The 15,623-nt window shown below is 47.7% G+C and overlaps 2 protein-coding genes across 2 annotated transcripts; both read left to right on the top strand.

Moving 5' to 3' along the window:
- Positions 1–328: 328 nt before the first annotated feature.
- Positions 329–2,609, top strand: LOC1279880 (rac GTPase-activating protein 1). The gene has a single exon (XM_061657805.1). The coding sequence runs from the start codon at positions 478–480 to the stop codon at positions 2,419–2,421; it is 1,944 nt and encodes a 647-aa protein (XP_061513789.1). The 5' UTR covers positions 329–477; the 3' UTR covers positions 2,422–2,609.
- A 5,132-nt stretch (positions 2,610–7,741) lies between these two features.
- LOC133393569 (protein dimmed) lies at positions 7,742–12,116 on the top strand. Its single transcript, XM_061659074.1, has 3 exons — positions 7,742–8,327; positions 10,317–10,577; positions 10,860–12,116. The coding sequence occupies exons 1-3, from the start codon at positions 7,932–7,934 to the stop codon at positions 11,613–11,615; spliced, it is 1,413 nt and encodes a 470-aa protein (XP_061515058.1). The 5' UTR covers positions 7,742–7,931; the 3' UTR covers positions 11,616–12,116.
- Positions 12,117–15,623: the final 3,507 nt, after the last annotated feature.

Below are 15,623 nucleotides of genomic sequence, written 5' to 3'. Positions count from 1 at the left end.
CGCGTAACTCGGGAACAGACTGTAACTGGCATTGGTTAAAATTCAAATTTAACGGCTTACGAACGGATTTTAACCAAACAAAAGGCCTTTTGATTTTAATCTTTTAAAAATTAAATAACTCAGCTAAAAAAAGGATAAAATAAACGATAATCATAAGAACAGAAGATTTTCAACTGTTAAATTCGTAAAAACATTTCAAAATAATACAAAAACAACGTTCACGACACGAGGGGTAGGACACCACCGCAACGCGATCAATCACAGCCGCCAGCTCCGATGTTGACAACTGATCGGCCCGTTTGACAGCTACGCCAACCGTCAACACGGCTCCGTAACGGTCGGCGGCGGCGGCTAAATATTCGAAACGAGCGGCCGCTTCCGTGCCATTGTGTGTGCTGTCCGTCCCGTCAGAAGGACGCGTTCCCCGTAAGTTTTGTATTCATAACGGAAAATCACCCACCGAATGGTGGTGCACCGATGGTTGTAGTGATGGAGTTGTCTCTGGTGGCTCAATTCGATGAGCTTCGGCGTTCGTGCGATGTGCTGCTGGACGGGACGGCCGAGGTGGAGTTTCTGCGCTTCGTCCAGCTGCAGGACGAGTGCCGGATGCAGTGGCTGAAGTCGATCGAGGAAGCCAAGCGCCTGCAGCGCGAGTTGGACAATGCGCTGCGCAGCATCACCAACCTCGAGTCGAAGCTGTTCCACGCCCGCAAGCTGCTCGAGACGGAAACGAAGGCCCGCCGGCACGCGGAACACGAGCGCGACACGATGGAGCGCAAGATGATGGCCGTGTGCGAGATCGTGCGGAACGAGCAGACGCTGCGGGACGAGACGCGCGAACAGTTGGCCGTGTTTGCGACGGAACCGAGGCGCCGATCGCGCCACGCCGGGCACGATGACCGTGAAATGACGGGCGGCGGAGGAGGCGGGGGCGTGGACAACGATATCAACTCCACCGGGTCGTTCCTGGTGGACCTGTCGCTGACGCAATCGGAGGACGACTTCCTGGAGCCGCTGAAACTGCAGGCGAAGCGCAAATCGTGGAAGAAGCACCGTCCGTCGTACAACAACAACGCCAGCTTCAAGATGCCACAGGAGCCAACAAAGCGCGTGATGGAAATCAGCACGACAGCGAACGCGATGGAACCGCGCACGGAGGGTGAGATCATCGCACACGCCAAGGTAACGGTACCGACCGGACCGGACGGTGGACCGATACAGGCCGAATCGACCTTCCGCACGTTGGCACCGCAAAGACAGCCTGCGGTCGTGACGAGCTGCGCATCGTCCAACTCGACCGCCGCAACCGTCGTGAACGTACCGACGGCTGCAACACCAACGGCGCCGGAAAAGCACCACGAGCCCATGAGGACGGTCATCCAGCGCCAGCACGACCTCGTCAGCCGTACCCTCATCAGCTCGGTTACGTGCAACCAGTGCCAGCAGCGCATTCGCTTCGGCAACAGCAGTCTGCGGTGCCGCGAATGTAAGGCCATGTTCCATGCGTACTGTCGCGAAAAGATATCGTTCCCGTGCGTACCGCAGTCGCAAACGAAGAACGGACGTCGCGGCACAGCCAGCACAGCCACGCCCAACGGTGGCCCGCAGACACCGCAAGCTGCCGGTGCCATCAGCTGTCTCGACGATTACTGTCCCTCGTCCAGCCCGCGCATCCCGGCACTGATCGTGCACTGCGTGAGCGAGATCGAAAACCGTGGCCTGACCGAGGTCGGTCTGTACCGGCTGTCCGGCTCGGAGCGGGAGGTGCGTGCGCTGAAGGAAAAGTTCCTGCACGGCAAAACCATCCCGACGCTCGGCCAGATCGACGTGAACGTGCTGTGCAGCTGCATCAAGGACTTTTTGCGCACGCTGCGCGAACCGCTCATCCCGAACGCGCTGCTGGGCGAGTTTAGCAGCGCCGTGTCCGGCGCCACCAGCCCGAACGGTGGCCAGCGCATGCGGCAACAGCTCTGCCAGCTGATCGAGCGTCTGCCAGCGCCGAACCGCGACACGCTTGCCTTCCTGATGCTTCACTTTCAGCGCGTCGCCCAATCGGAGGCGGCCAAGATGCCGATCGACAATCTGGCGCGCGTGTTCGCCCCAACGATCGTCGGCTACACCCGGGCCGATCTGGACATGAACGAGATGTGTGCGGAAACGTACGTCCAGTTTAGCATCGTGCAGGCGATGCTGCACATCTCCACCGACTACTGGAGCCAGTTCATCATGCTGCAGCCGGTCGACCAGGGTGGCGACGGGGGCAGCAACATGGGCGCACCGACGCCGAGGCGCGGTGGTGCGGGCGATCTGATGATGCAGTCGCTCTCGAAGGATCGGCGCATGGAGACGCCGATATTGCGCCGACCGCGCAAGGACAGGAAGTATTATGCGACACCGCCGTACAAGACGTCGAAAGATTAATCAAAGCGAGCGACCGCGCCGCACGGGCTTAGTTATATAGTTACTTAAATTAACCTTTATTATATAGTTACTGATGAACCATTTTTCTCTGTACTTTCCTCTTATCCCCGATCGAGGGTGTATAAACTTGTTGTTCCATCCACATTTTTGATTAATAAAAAAGAAAGCAATTCACTAACCACAACAAACCGAAAGGGATGTAATCGAATGAGCAATTTAACACTTCAGTCCAATATATCACTAAACATTTACAATTATCACCAGTTAAAAGAGATTAGCTAATTTGAGAAATAGAAAAACGTTGAACCTACACGATGCATCGCCTAATTTTGAGGTTTTTAGGAATTAGGTAATTCGCCGTAGTACATAGAACCGTATGCACACCAAATACGATATATTGTGAGCAAACAGAACAGTTTTTAAACGGCATTCTTATTGTAAATGATGCAAACATGTGAAAGTTAACAAAGCTTTTCTAATATCTACATCTCTCAAGATCGCAATCAAGCTACAAATTGCAGCTTTGTTAGTTAGTATGATATTTTATTCTTTTCTTTTGTTTTTGTGTGTACTGATTAACACAATTTTTCTACCAAAAATTATACTTAAACCCTTAAAAGCCTTTTCGAGACCTATATGACTTATGATACATTTTTTCTACGAAATGCTTTGAATAATTCGCAATATTACAGAAAATGTCCAACAAATAGTTTAACAAAATAGCTTCAAACCCTTGTACATGAGGTCTACCTTCCCTAGAGAGTATAGAAACTCAGAAGAACTCAGTTAACTTCAACTTGAAAAATTAATCATCATTCAACCACTGACACTGGTTCTGCCATCCCCATCCCATCGACTTGCCCTTGATAACCCTCAAAAGCCAAACAGCGATCACTCGTGTGTCGTAAAAGAGATTGATTAATTTCCTCGATACGTTTCGAATTATTACTCCTTTTTCCTTTAGCAGCTCTTCTAGATCGTTTTATCATCATTCGTCGAAGGACACACGACGAACACACCCGCCAACATTCCATGGCGATGACCACCGGCCGTTCGGTCGTTCGTTCGATCGTTTTTTTAATTCCTACGTGGTATTTGATCCTTGGAACGTTCCAATTTGATATCCTGTCGACACAAGCTTCCCAAGCGTCCGGCAGAAAAGAGAAGAAGCGAAAAAACTACAATTGATCGACCAATAGCAGCGAACCTTTCCCAGCTCTCTGTTGTCCCCCGGAGCAAAAGAGAAGATTGGCTAAATTAGAAGAATATAATCTCAGCGGGATATGATTCAATTTGTTTTCATCAACAACTTCCACGGTTCAGTAGACACCACAGCACCACCACACCCGGTTTGCCGGTCAAAGAATCATTTTCCTTTCCCCACAGACGGAACAAAGTTCCTAAACAGTGTGTGTGTGTGCCATGGCTCTCGATGTCACCCTCCCCATCCACAACCGGTATAGATTGTGGGCCGAAGAATTACTTACGCAGCGGAGTCGTCGTCCCACAAGTGATAAATTTTTGATGAAATTGGAAATAGAACGGTTTATGCTCCGGGGTTTCTCCGTTCCGTTTTGTGAGCGAAACACGGCGAGACACGGTGCGAGTCCGGTTTGCCCAAACACAGGCATAGGCATTGGCATTGGTGGCACGTGGAAGATGCGGAAGGATTGGGAAAGGATACTTGGTCTAATTTAATTACGTATGTCCTTAATTAGCGGCAACCGGAGGAATGCTGCAAAGCTAATTCGTCACTTTGGCACTAACTTTGGGTTTCGTGCGACACATAGCAGTGGCCGGTCCCAATTTGGATATGTGTTGGGTGTGTGTATGTATGTTCTTTTTTTCTTCCCTCATTACGCCATCCGATAACTTTCGTCCACTGAATGAAGTCCTCATTTACGATTCATCAATGGTTAAATTAGACGTGGGAGGGTTTATACAGCAGCAGCAGCAGTGTGACTTCAACGGGGCAATCGACACGTTTGATAAATTAATTATCCCTTCATCCCAAACCCCAGGCACACGAAAATGCGATATTCGGGGAACAAGTGCAGATACCCTCCCCTTCAAGGGCGTAGAGCGGATTGTTATCCTTTCGGTGTGTCCCACGGGTGTGTCGGGTGAATGAGTCTCTGCCGACATCCACCTCGGTCAGGATATCACACCTTGATGGAAATTTTCACACATTAGAGAGTACTAGAATTAGCGATGTATCTTGGAATTATTGAATTTAATTTTAACATTGTATCACTTGTACTTTTTTGTCAAATGATTCCATATTAACAGGGTACCAGGGTGTGGTACGGTCTTGATGACTTAGGAGAGTATAGTTTCGTCCAGGAAATTCGTATATTGTTTGAATAGATTAACGGCTTTTTGGACTTCAGGAAGAGTCGATGGTCTATGGATCCTACGAAGCAGGACTACGTGCAGCGTCTTGGATTCCAGGATTCCACATACAAGACTGACTATCATTCGCTAGATTCTTCAAAATTTCTCAGTTCCTCAAAGACAGATTAGAGTGATTGTCCGGTGTCGGATGAATGACATGACCAGCTGCACTTAACGCTAGCGAGCCTTTGAGTGCACTCTAGGGCAGTGCTCTACAACCTTTTTAGGTTCGCGGATCACTTGGTTTTGAAAATAAATTTGCCGCGGCCCACATCGATTAAGAGCATGTATTTTGTAGACTTAGTTCAACGTTTTTGATCAAAAATATGTTTTTATCTTATTCTAGACATGCCTGTTTAATACTTAATCTTGATTGTGGGGAAAAAATGCACGATATGTATAATAATTAGCTTTTCTTCTCCAAACATAAATTGTTCCGCGGACCACATCTGTTAACGCCACAGGTTGAAGACCACTGCTCTAGGACACTATTATTTAGGCAAAAGTTGCGGACGATAGATCTTTGTACTAGTGATGGGTAAAGTTGGCAAAAATCCGGAGTCGACTCCGATCCGACTCCGATAAATTCAATCGACTCCGGAAGGTAGGTCCGCGTTGCAATATCCGGAGTCGTTCGGAATCGTCCGGATTTGTCCGGAGTCGTCCGGAGTCGTTTGGAATCACCCAGAGTTGGAGTCGTCCGGAGTCGTCTGGAGTCATCCGGAGTCGTTCGGAGTCGTTCGGAATCGTCCGGAGTCGTCTGGAGTCATACAGCATTGGCTGCAGACGGAGTCATCCGGAGTAATCTGGCGTCGGCCGAGGTCGACTTTTATAGGAAGTGCACGTGCAAAGTGAAAGGCAAAAAACTCCGAACGAGTCCGAACGACTCCGGACGACTCCGGACGACTCCGACTCCGGGCGACTCCGGACGACTCCGAACGACTCCGAATGACTCCGAACGATTCCGGACTACTCCGACTCCGAGCGGATCTAGTGATTCCATTTTGCCGGAGTCGGAATCGGACTAACAATAGTCGGAGTCGGATCGGAGTCGTGGGTGCGCTCCATACAGCTCATCAGTATTTTGTACTCAATTTCATCTCCAAACTATTGCCAGTGGTCTAGTATGATGACCTAAGTTAGCATAAGAAGATCCATAATTTCTACCTTTAACGTCCTTTGTTATTAGTGATTGGTCCTATTCTGTTTAATATGTAACTCGTGATTCGTAAACATAAGATTTTTCATTATTTAATTGGCCTTCTAATGGGACCGGGACTCTAAACAGCGCCTCTTTGATGCTATGAAAAGATAAAAGCACTTTCGTTGGTTGCTGTTATGTCCTCTTCTCCAAAATTTGACTCATGTTGAGGACCTTGTGAGCAGTGAACTTCCTGTGACAATCTTGTTGAAGTCTTTCATAATTCCAAACTAGTTTGCGGGATAAGTTACTCGTAACCAAAGAACAAAGATGCCTTGATGTTGCGAATGTCCTTTCTGTTCTAAATGCATAGGACAATATTTGCAATATTATTTCCAATTCTCAATAAACTAGTAAAAAGAATATATGATAAAAAGTTAAAAAGGGAACACACACACAGTACTTCAAACCCTTTCAAACCCTCCCCATGCAGGACAGGCAAAACAAATTCCTATACCACCTTCTACGAAGGTCACGATGTTGCGATGAGAACGATTTGTTCTACAGCGCGATACGTTTCAGTGGCGCGCTAATCAGAATCTGCCATCCGTTCCGCTGTTTTTTTTTTCCTCGTACACTTTCGTGCAGTAAACTTTCAACATTAATCTTACCACAGCCGGATATGGTGGTGCTGGCGGGAGAAGATTTGATTTTACCGTGCCGAGCTTTCCCCAACTTCCGGCTGGGTCAGAAAGGAAAACATCACCGTTATTCTTCTCCCATTTACCCCGTTTAAACTGCCTCATCGCCATCATCTACAGTGCAGAAAATGTGTTCTTGTATTTTTTCCTTCTTCTTCTTCTTCTTTGCTGCTGCATCCGAGGACTGACCCGACTCCCGGGAACGACTTGCTAATCCATCCCCGTCATCTAACGTTTCACCCCTGGTGATAATCTCGGAGCCATCGGAGCGCTTCACGGTAGCCCACGGTTATTACTAGCCGGTCGGTCGGTCGGTCGGGTGGTCGTAGAACAATATCCTCCCTGACAGAACCTGCCAGCCGATGAAAGCCCTAGCGAAAGCGTTCTGTGTCACTAAAGCAAGCGGAACGGGGAAGAAAAAAAAACACACACAGTAAAAGGTAACCCAAGTCCTTCGTGGAACAAGGCCAACCCTCGGCTGAAGAATGTTGGACGCGGGAATTTCCTTTCCCCGTAACGACCCCGCCCGCTCGGTCGGCATGACAGCGAGAGCCGCATAGAATATCACCCCCCAGCCGTCACGAAAGGTTCTGCAGCGCGGCCACCGTTGCGGCATGTCTTCAAATTAATCTTGAAATAAAAATAGATTGCAGACTAAATTGGTCCGGAAGTGTTTTATAATCTGCGGTCTGCCTGCGTGCACACGCCAATCGGCGGTGTTTCCTCCGACGGCAATTCATAGTTGGGACGATTACCCAGCCCGCCCATCCGTGGCCCATTTTTCATCGGTCCATCGTTACACGCTTCGGTTGAAATGTGGGGGGGGGGCGGGGGTTGAAAGGAGAGGTTGCTTGCTACTTGGTAAAGAATTTTATCCCGTTTTCCCCCCACCCCGTACGTGGCTGGCTAACGAGGATTGGCAACATTGTTATCACGCCGTGTTCTTTTCCAGAGTTCCTTTTTCACATTGCGCGATACCATTTTTTCTCACCACTCTCACTCTGTAGAACTGCAATATTCTAATATTTATGTTATTTCATCTCGTTTTTAGTACCTTTTTTAATGTCTCTCTCACTTCGTTTCTTCCAGGTAGACGTCTCATTAGTTCATCATTATTGCTGATGAGAAAAAATGATGACCCTTTTCATCGAATAACGCTTCAAACGACGACGTAGCAGTTCCCTTAAAAAAGGATACCTTTTCACATTCAAATTCCACGCAAAATACGCACCAACCTCTCCACGCCGGTAGAGCAAACGCATTCGACAATCGCGATGCGTTCCGATCTGTCCGACGACAAGCACAGCGTGCAGTTGGCTGCGGCAGAAATAGCCGAATCGTCCGACACCAGCGGATTCTACGAGCTGGCCTCGAACGGTTCCACCAACGGTATCATCAGCGGCACTGGACACCATTCCCATCATCATCATTCGCAGCAGCAGCAGCAGCAGCAGCAACATCATTCGCCGCACCAACCACATCACCATCATCACCATCACAGTGGCCATGCCCAACAGCATCATCACCAACCTCATCATCACCAGCATGAGCTGCAGCAGGACAAGAACGCTAACCTGCTGTCGGTTGACTCCCTTACGACACATTCGACCGGCGGTGCAACGCTGAGGGCAACATCACGACCGAAAAGGGCCACCAGACGGATGCAAATGGTAAGCGTTGTGGCCAAGCGAGTAACTTGTGTCCTTTTGCCGGTTTTTTTTACAGAGCCCTTTAAGGTGGATTGTGTTGTGCAGGGTTACTTCATATCGTTGTTTTCAAGCGTTTGAACGCGCTACCTTACCAACCATGGCATACTTTACACACCGTTTAATCGACTTTCTTCGTAAAAACAACTCGTCCTCATACTACCCGGTCTCTTTCTCTCTCGCTCTATGCTCCCCAAGCACCCTGAAATTTCGCCCTTGCATGATGGGGTTTTTATTTTGCGATAAAAATAAGCTGATAGTCCACACTTTTTACGACTCTAATTACTGAAATCGATATCGCAACCCACAAACGTACCGGCAGACCACTCCGCACCGAAACGTATCGGGGCGCTAGGTCAGGCCACCATAACAGATGCCAGGTGCCACACTTGCGGGGGGTTGTTGTGGGCGCATCGACGAATGCGAAAATTCAATCAACCTAGTGGCGGAAAAGGCTGTACCTGGGGAACTGCCGAAAAGAAGCGACAAATGCTCCAAAGCCCTCCCAAGTGCCACCGTTGAATCCGGTCGGTATCGTGTGTCCGACGTGGCGGATATTAAACGCTTTTGTTTACTCTGTCATAATGATAATCGTGCCTTGAATCCGGTTCACGAATATTGGCAAACGGTGGGTACGCTCTCCCATTGGGCCATGGTTTGTGTGGAACAGCAGAAAACGAATGCACCACTCCAACCGGGGCTTTAGTAAGGTTTGGACTCACCTGCATCTATTTTTGCTGCTGAGTACTGGACTTGCGTTTTTGTGGGCTATAATATTTTCTCCCGTTTACTTTTTCTAATTCCACATTCTTCCGAACCAACGAAGGCCTGTTGAACGCGCAACGAAAGTGAAAGTCATAAACAGCTAGAAGTAAAAGGAAAGCGAAAGTGAAATGAGTTTTCTATCGTGGGATTGTAATCTTGTTCAATTTATGGCGCTATTAGAGCCTCGAGAACGGTTTGCAATGGATGATCCATCGGTATAGAGGTATCGTTTGAAGGGGAAAGGGATCAAACAGCTAGGAAAGTTAAGTGGAAATGGGGAGAGCAGAATTAAAATGAATTAGATAGGCTATTACTAATCGATGCAATAACTTTCGCATACATTGCTGAGTAATGAAGAATAAAACAAACACATTTCGATAAAACAAGTTAACAGCGTTGAAAGAACATTAGTTAGTTCAGGAGACCTTGGTCTTGGACTTCAGAGCAGTTGCTCCCAACCATAGACTAGGAATTAGTCTAATAGTGGCGAGTAATTAAGAATTGAGTCGCATATTCTCTCTTACTCTGCCTCTGATAAAAAGAATGCGGCTCCAAATCAATACCGGATTCCACTCCAAAATTCCGAAAGACTCTGCAAGACTCCGGAAGATGAACTCAACCGAGTCCAGACGATCGGATTGGTCCGGATTTATTCGGATTCTGGATATCTAGGATTGGACATCCAGGAATACCCTAATACCATGTTTCTGTCACTGTTCTGATCTAATTCTACATCTGCGAGAGTGTATCTGATCCTGTGTTTCAGGAAATGTATCTGCTAATGTTCCCAGATATTGCCCCATTGCACTTCCTCTGTGCCAAGCCTAAGTCACCAGTTCTGTTAGACTTTTACTGGTTTTGTTTACGTACTGAGCATATTTTCTTTAATAGAAATCGTAGATTTGTTGAAAGTTACTAAAGATGCACAGGGATCTAGTATATGCAGCTACTGACCATTCAAATTAGCCAGAATTCTGATCTCAAGGGAACGACCATTGTCATTTGTAGAATCCAAGATCATTGTAGAAACACCTGAACCTAAGTACAACTTTGAACTTTACCATTTATCCTATCACATTCTATTGATTCTATTCCAAATAAAAAAAAACACGGTTCGAACTACCAACTCCCATCCATGTGCAAACTTTTCTTACGTCCTAAAAACCCCGCTTTCCCTCATTCACGCAGGAAGCTACCATCGATCCGGACATGACGGATTCCAGCTCGCAGAGTGACGACACGAGCTGCGGTAGTAGCCGCACGGGCAGCCGGGGCAGTAACGGCGGTGGCCGTTCGGGCCAGGGCGCCGCCGGCAATGGTAACAGCAGCAGCAGCAGTGCGGCCCGCCGTCGCAAGGGCGCCATGAACGCAAAGGAACGCAACCTGCGACGGCTCGAGTCGAACGAACGCGAGCGAATGCGAATGCACAGCTTAAACGATGCGTTTCAGGTGAGATTTCCCAGCACGCGTGGTATTGTTGGTACGCGAAATTGTTTAGTTCTTTCTTCCGGCTCAAATATCGCACACGCCCTTGAGAAGTTGTGCGATGCTACTGCTCTTCAACTTGCCTTAATACGTTCTTCCGTTTGTTTGTTTTTCTTTTTAATGTCCAACTTGACTTGATGGCCGGCATTTGGATCGATCGGGAATTTGATATGGTGCGAATTCTAACGCCGGGTTTTCATCAATCGTGGAATCTACTATCTATCCTACCTAACCTACCTACCCCAGTCCCTGCGGGAAGTCATACCGCATGTGAAAAAGGAGCGCCGGCTGTCAAAGATCGAGACGCTTACGCTGGCGAAGAACTACATCACCGCGCTAACCGACGTCATTATCGTGATGCGGGGCGAAGGCGAAGCGGCCGCAGCCGCCAATGCTGGCCTTCCGCTGGCAGGTAGCAGCAGCAGCAGCACGTTACCGCTAACCGATGCTGGCACACTCGCCCTGCAGAACAACTGTCTTGCAGCAATCCCGACCAAAGCGCAGCAACCGGAAGTCGTGGGTCCGTGTCATGCAGCCGATGTGGATCCGATTACCACCTCGCTCGATCTTATCTCCGCGTCCGTCGGTACGGCGCTCGACTGCCACGAGCGCGTCCTGCAGCATCATCATCTGTCGCTAGTGCCGCATCATCCTCATCATCATCATCATCAGCAGGTGCAGGACGGTGCAGGCAGTGGTGGTGGTAGCAATAGTAGCAGCAACAGCAGCACCAGCACAACAAGCAATGGCAGTCGCAGTAACGCGAGTGTAACGCCAAATCCACCAGCCAACTCCACCGGCAGCATCGTGGATGTGTCCGCCGTGACGGGAACGAATGGGCACCATCCGCACCATCACCATCACCACCAGCAGCAGCAGCAGCAACAGCAGCACGGTAGCATAAACAACAATCACCTTAATACCCACCATTTCAATAACAATAGCGCTAGCAGTATAGATATCGAAAACAGCTTCTACGAGGATCCATTTCAGATGATGTAATCCCCCATTCTTGACTCCAACTGTACACCGCTCCCAAGAGGGGGGCATCCCATACACCCATGCTGCTACACACACACACTGATAAATTCTACCTGAATGCAAAGGAAAAGAACGAATCAGCGTGAAGGACATTACCCACCTACCCGATAGTCCGCCATATTGGTGAATTGTTTTGTGGCAGCTGGTTTCTTTTTTTATCAAAACTTTCGGAGTTTCTGGAGCGAACCGCCAATGTGGAAAGAGTGTTGATTTAAGGTTCTTTCTGCCGCGAAAAGAAATTGATTTCTTTCTGCCGCGAGATGTGTGCCTCCTGAAAAATGGAGTAGCTATATTGAGTTAATTTTCCTAAACTTCCCAGTTAATTCAGTCCTTACCCCAGTACTGTTTGCTAGAATTGCGTGCAGGTCACTGTTACTTGACAGCTCATGTCAACATCCAACAAAAAAGCCATGGCCTACTTTAGTACCTTCATTGAACCTCCCAACTTCAGGATCTCTTGCTTCTTGTCTTGTGGTCTCCAATTGTGCTCCAACAATTCTACAGTATATTTTAAAAATTAGAACAACACAAAAGGGTGAGTGTGAGTCTACAGCGAACATATTTGTGTTGTGTTTTCCCTTTACTTTGTAACTTCAGCTCCCGCCGTGTGCTACATTTTGATTTGAATTTATACGCTTCCGTTCCCAAGCCCGGGTTCGGGATTGGTTCTTAAAATCTCTCGGCTTGTATCTGATGCACGTTTCCACTTTCCAAGGGATCCGCGCTCGTCGTCCACGAACCTTCGTTCTTCCGACAAACGTTCCTCCGCAACCTACGCGCACGCCTGGTACCTGGCCACTGTTGGTTTCAATGTAGGCCACCGTGTCTTGGGCAATTTTAAGCGCACCAGCCTTCTACGATCCTGTGTGTCTGTGTTTCGTTTGCAGAACGTGGACACATTCAAGTGTAACCTGCACCGGGCGAATACAGTTTGTCCAATCGGTGTGCGCGATGTCTTCTTCTTATGCTTGAGGGGATAGTTGGATTTTTTTTTCTTCCTTTTTTCACCTCAGTTTTGTCCGTTGTTGGTGATTTATTATTATTCCACGTGCGGGCTGAAATTCTACTCCACTGGCAACGCCTTCCCTGCCTCAGCCAGCCAGCCAGCCAGCCAGCCCGTGGGTCAGCAACCAGTGGGTGGTCGTCCTTGAGTTCTGTTACAACGGCCTGGAACTGCTGGAAAATGGGACAAGGGGATGTTGTGTGGTGAAGGGAAGATTCTTTTCATTTTCCCTCATATAAAGAAAGTCCTGTGTGTGGGATGATGATGGTATGGAAAATGGAATCGGATGAGGCAAATAATGCACGTGTTATGTTTCAACGGAAAGAGAGAGAGAGAGAGAGAGAGAGAGAGAGAGAGAGAGAGAGAGAGAGAGAGAGAGAGAGAGGGGGAAGGTAGAGCATTTTAGTGTTCCAGATTGCTTCTAATCTTTGCATGCATATTCGGGGAAAAACTGTGCTGTCCATTCTTATTGTTTGCTTATGTGGAGTGGTAGCAAAATACATCACTAGCAGCAGTTGTAGGATAAAGACAGTTATTATATTGTTTTCTTTGTAATGGATTTTTGGGGTATAGTATTGTTTCCTTGTTTTCAATGATGATGTGCTAGATTTTGGAGCATCACTATCATAAAAAGGCAATTTTTTGGGGCAAGGTTTTGAAAACAGCATATGGGAATGTTAAGCGAAGAAGTAATACAGGGTTTCCTAACAATTCTTTATCTCGCTGAAAGAGTCTATTATATGCCTGAACGAATCTACAACTCGCTGAACATGTCTATATAATCCTCGAAACCGCTGTAAGCGGTTTACACGAATGTAGGCCTTTCCGAAGTGCGAAGTAGTATGAGAAATTGGCTGGTATCATTTAATCCGTTTGTAGCGGGAACGTACGACGATCACAAAAAATTCTAGCGATGGCAACACATTTTTTGGGCCCGGTCCTTCAACCCCACGATAAATAACTGTAGCAACCATCTAGTATGCCAGGAAAATGAGTTTCGGGACGAACGCCGCCGCTACGAACGTATTCAATGATACCATCCATTATAAGCCAGAGAATGATTGGAAAGCAAATTTTCTTGTGAACTCAAGACTTCGGTGCCCGGCCTTTATACGATTTTTGTTTGACTTTGGTTCTACTTCGTGAGTTTTGAACAGGTCGTGGACGCTAGAGTGTCTGCTGCCTAATCTGCCTATTAGCGCGCAGGCAAGTAGAGCAGCATAGCGCATAGTATCTGATTGTATGGCTCATATGCGCGTGTTGATTAGCACTGATAAAAGATACAAATACGTGGAGAGCAAACGACGCGCCAGGGTAGCTGAATGCCGTACCGTATGAAGTACCGCTGCCGTACCGTATGGAATTTACGTCCTATTGGACACGCTGTACTATGCTCGCGTGCTGTAATGAAGCCAACCAAACTAAACGATTTTTACAATTGGGAAAACTATGTATAGAAGAAGATAAGAGATGAGAAGAAGATGATTACACACAAAAAAAGAAAGAATTTTATTCCTTACGTTCGAACGTGGTTGTGCGTCTTATGATAACAAAGTATATTTACTTATCGCTGAATATAAGCTTCTCTCGTAGATCGAAAGGAAGCGCTGGCCGCTGCTCCATAGTGTCCAATATCCAATCCAGATAGGCATCTGTGTTGATGTAAACATCGGGATAGTAACTTTTTGCATGCATAGCTTTAAACACAGCAAAACCGCGCAGATACTCTCTTTCACTCAATGCTGCACTTTGTCGTGAGTGAAGCGCGAATCCAATACGTATATCGATTAGCGCATCTTCTTCTATCGTTCGTTTACGAGTCACGCAATGATTCGTCCTGTCTACGCTGAGTTGAACCTTCAATCCTTCCCACCGTTGTTGGCAATCTGTATGATCGATGTACCTATCACCAGCATTGACTACGTTGTAGCCCCACAATGAAGAATCATAATAGTCCATCGATAGGCTTGATAGATCATAGCTGCGAATAGTGTCGCTGATCGGCAAGCAGATGGGCTGCACGTTCGGTAAAGAGGTATCCACAGCGGCGACGAGCCGAGCTAATGCAATGTCGTTAGCATGGTTGGCTGCATCGTGCCGTGGATGAACAAAGACCTTGTCGATTGCAATGAATGGCTCAGGAAGGCCATCGAATCTTACAAAGATAGGGCAACTGGAAAACAAGATTTGAAAGAACATTTCTAATACATATTCAAACTACGCAACCGTATACTTACACTGCACTAGCATCACCATCACAAGCATATACTGGACCAACAACGTACCGGTCACTTATGAGTGTCACATATCCGAGTGGGAAACCGAAAGATGGTTTGTTTACTAATGCTACGATCCAAGGCGTTGGATATCTGTTCGTTGATACGCCGCAAGTTCCATTAATCTTAAGCAGAGCGCGCCTGGATGCATTGCGCTGAACTGGGTTCAAAGTCACCCGTTCATTGCGTACCTTGCTAGGGAACGAAGATTGACGTTCATTTTTTCGTACGTTCTCCATTATCCATGCAACATCTGCCTGCTCGATCTTGTGAAATAGGTATGGGCCGTGGTGCAGGGTTGAGAAAATGGATGACTCATTGACATGCATACCGTACAGAAAGTAGCGCGGCCGTTCTCCGTACCATACCGCGGACTGGAACGGACTTCCCGGATCGGAAGCCAATGACGCTTGGTAAACATCTTCTAAATCCTCTACCGCACACGAAGGCTCGGTGTCAAAGGTGATCGGCTGATCGATGTACAACAGTCGCCGTAGGCAACGTTGGTAGTCGGTCGTCTTTAGCTTTTTGAATGAGTTTATCAACCTTGTCGACAAAATCACCTCCGCGGGTTTGTTGCGATGCAGTCCGTCCAAGAAGGGCAAGCAGATCGGTTTGATGTGCGGAATCGTCAGATCAGCTGGCTCGAGCAGCTCGATCAGTGCAAACAGCTGCCTAGGATGATCGGGC

The sequence above is a fragment of the Anopheles gambiae genome, chromosome 3, assembly GCF_943734735.2.
Source record: "Anopheles gambiae chromosome 3, idAnoGambNW_F1_1, whole genome shotgun sequence".
NCBI lineage: Eukaryota > Metazoa > Arthropoda > Insecta > Diptera > Culicidae > Anopheles > Anopheles gambiae.
The sequence above is the reverse complement of the archived record's forward strand: the minus strand, read 5'-3'. Positions and strand labels throughout refer to the sequence as shown.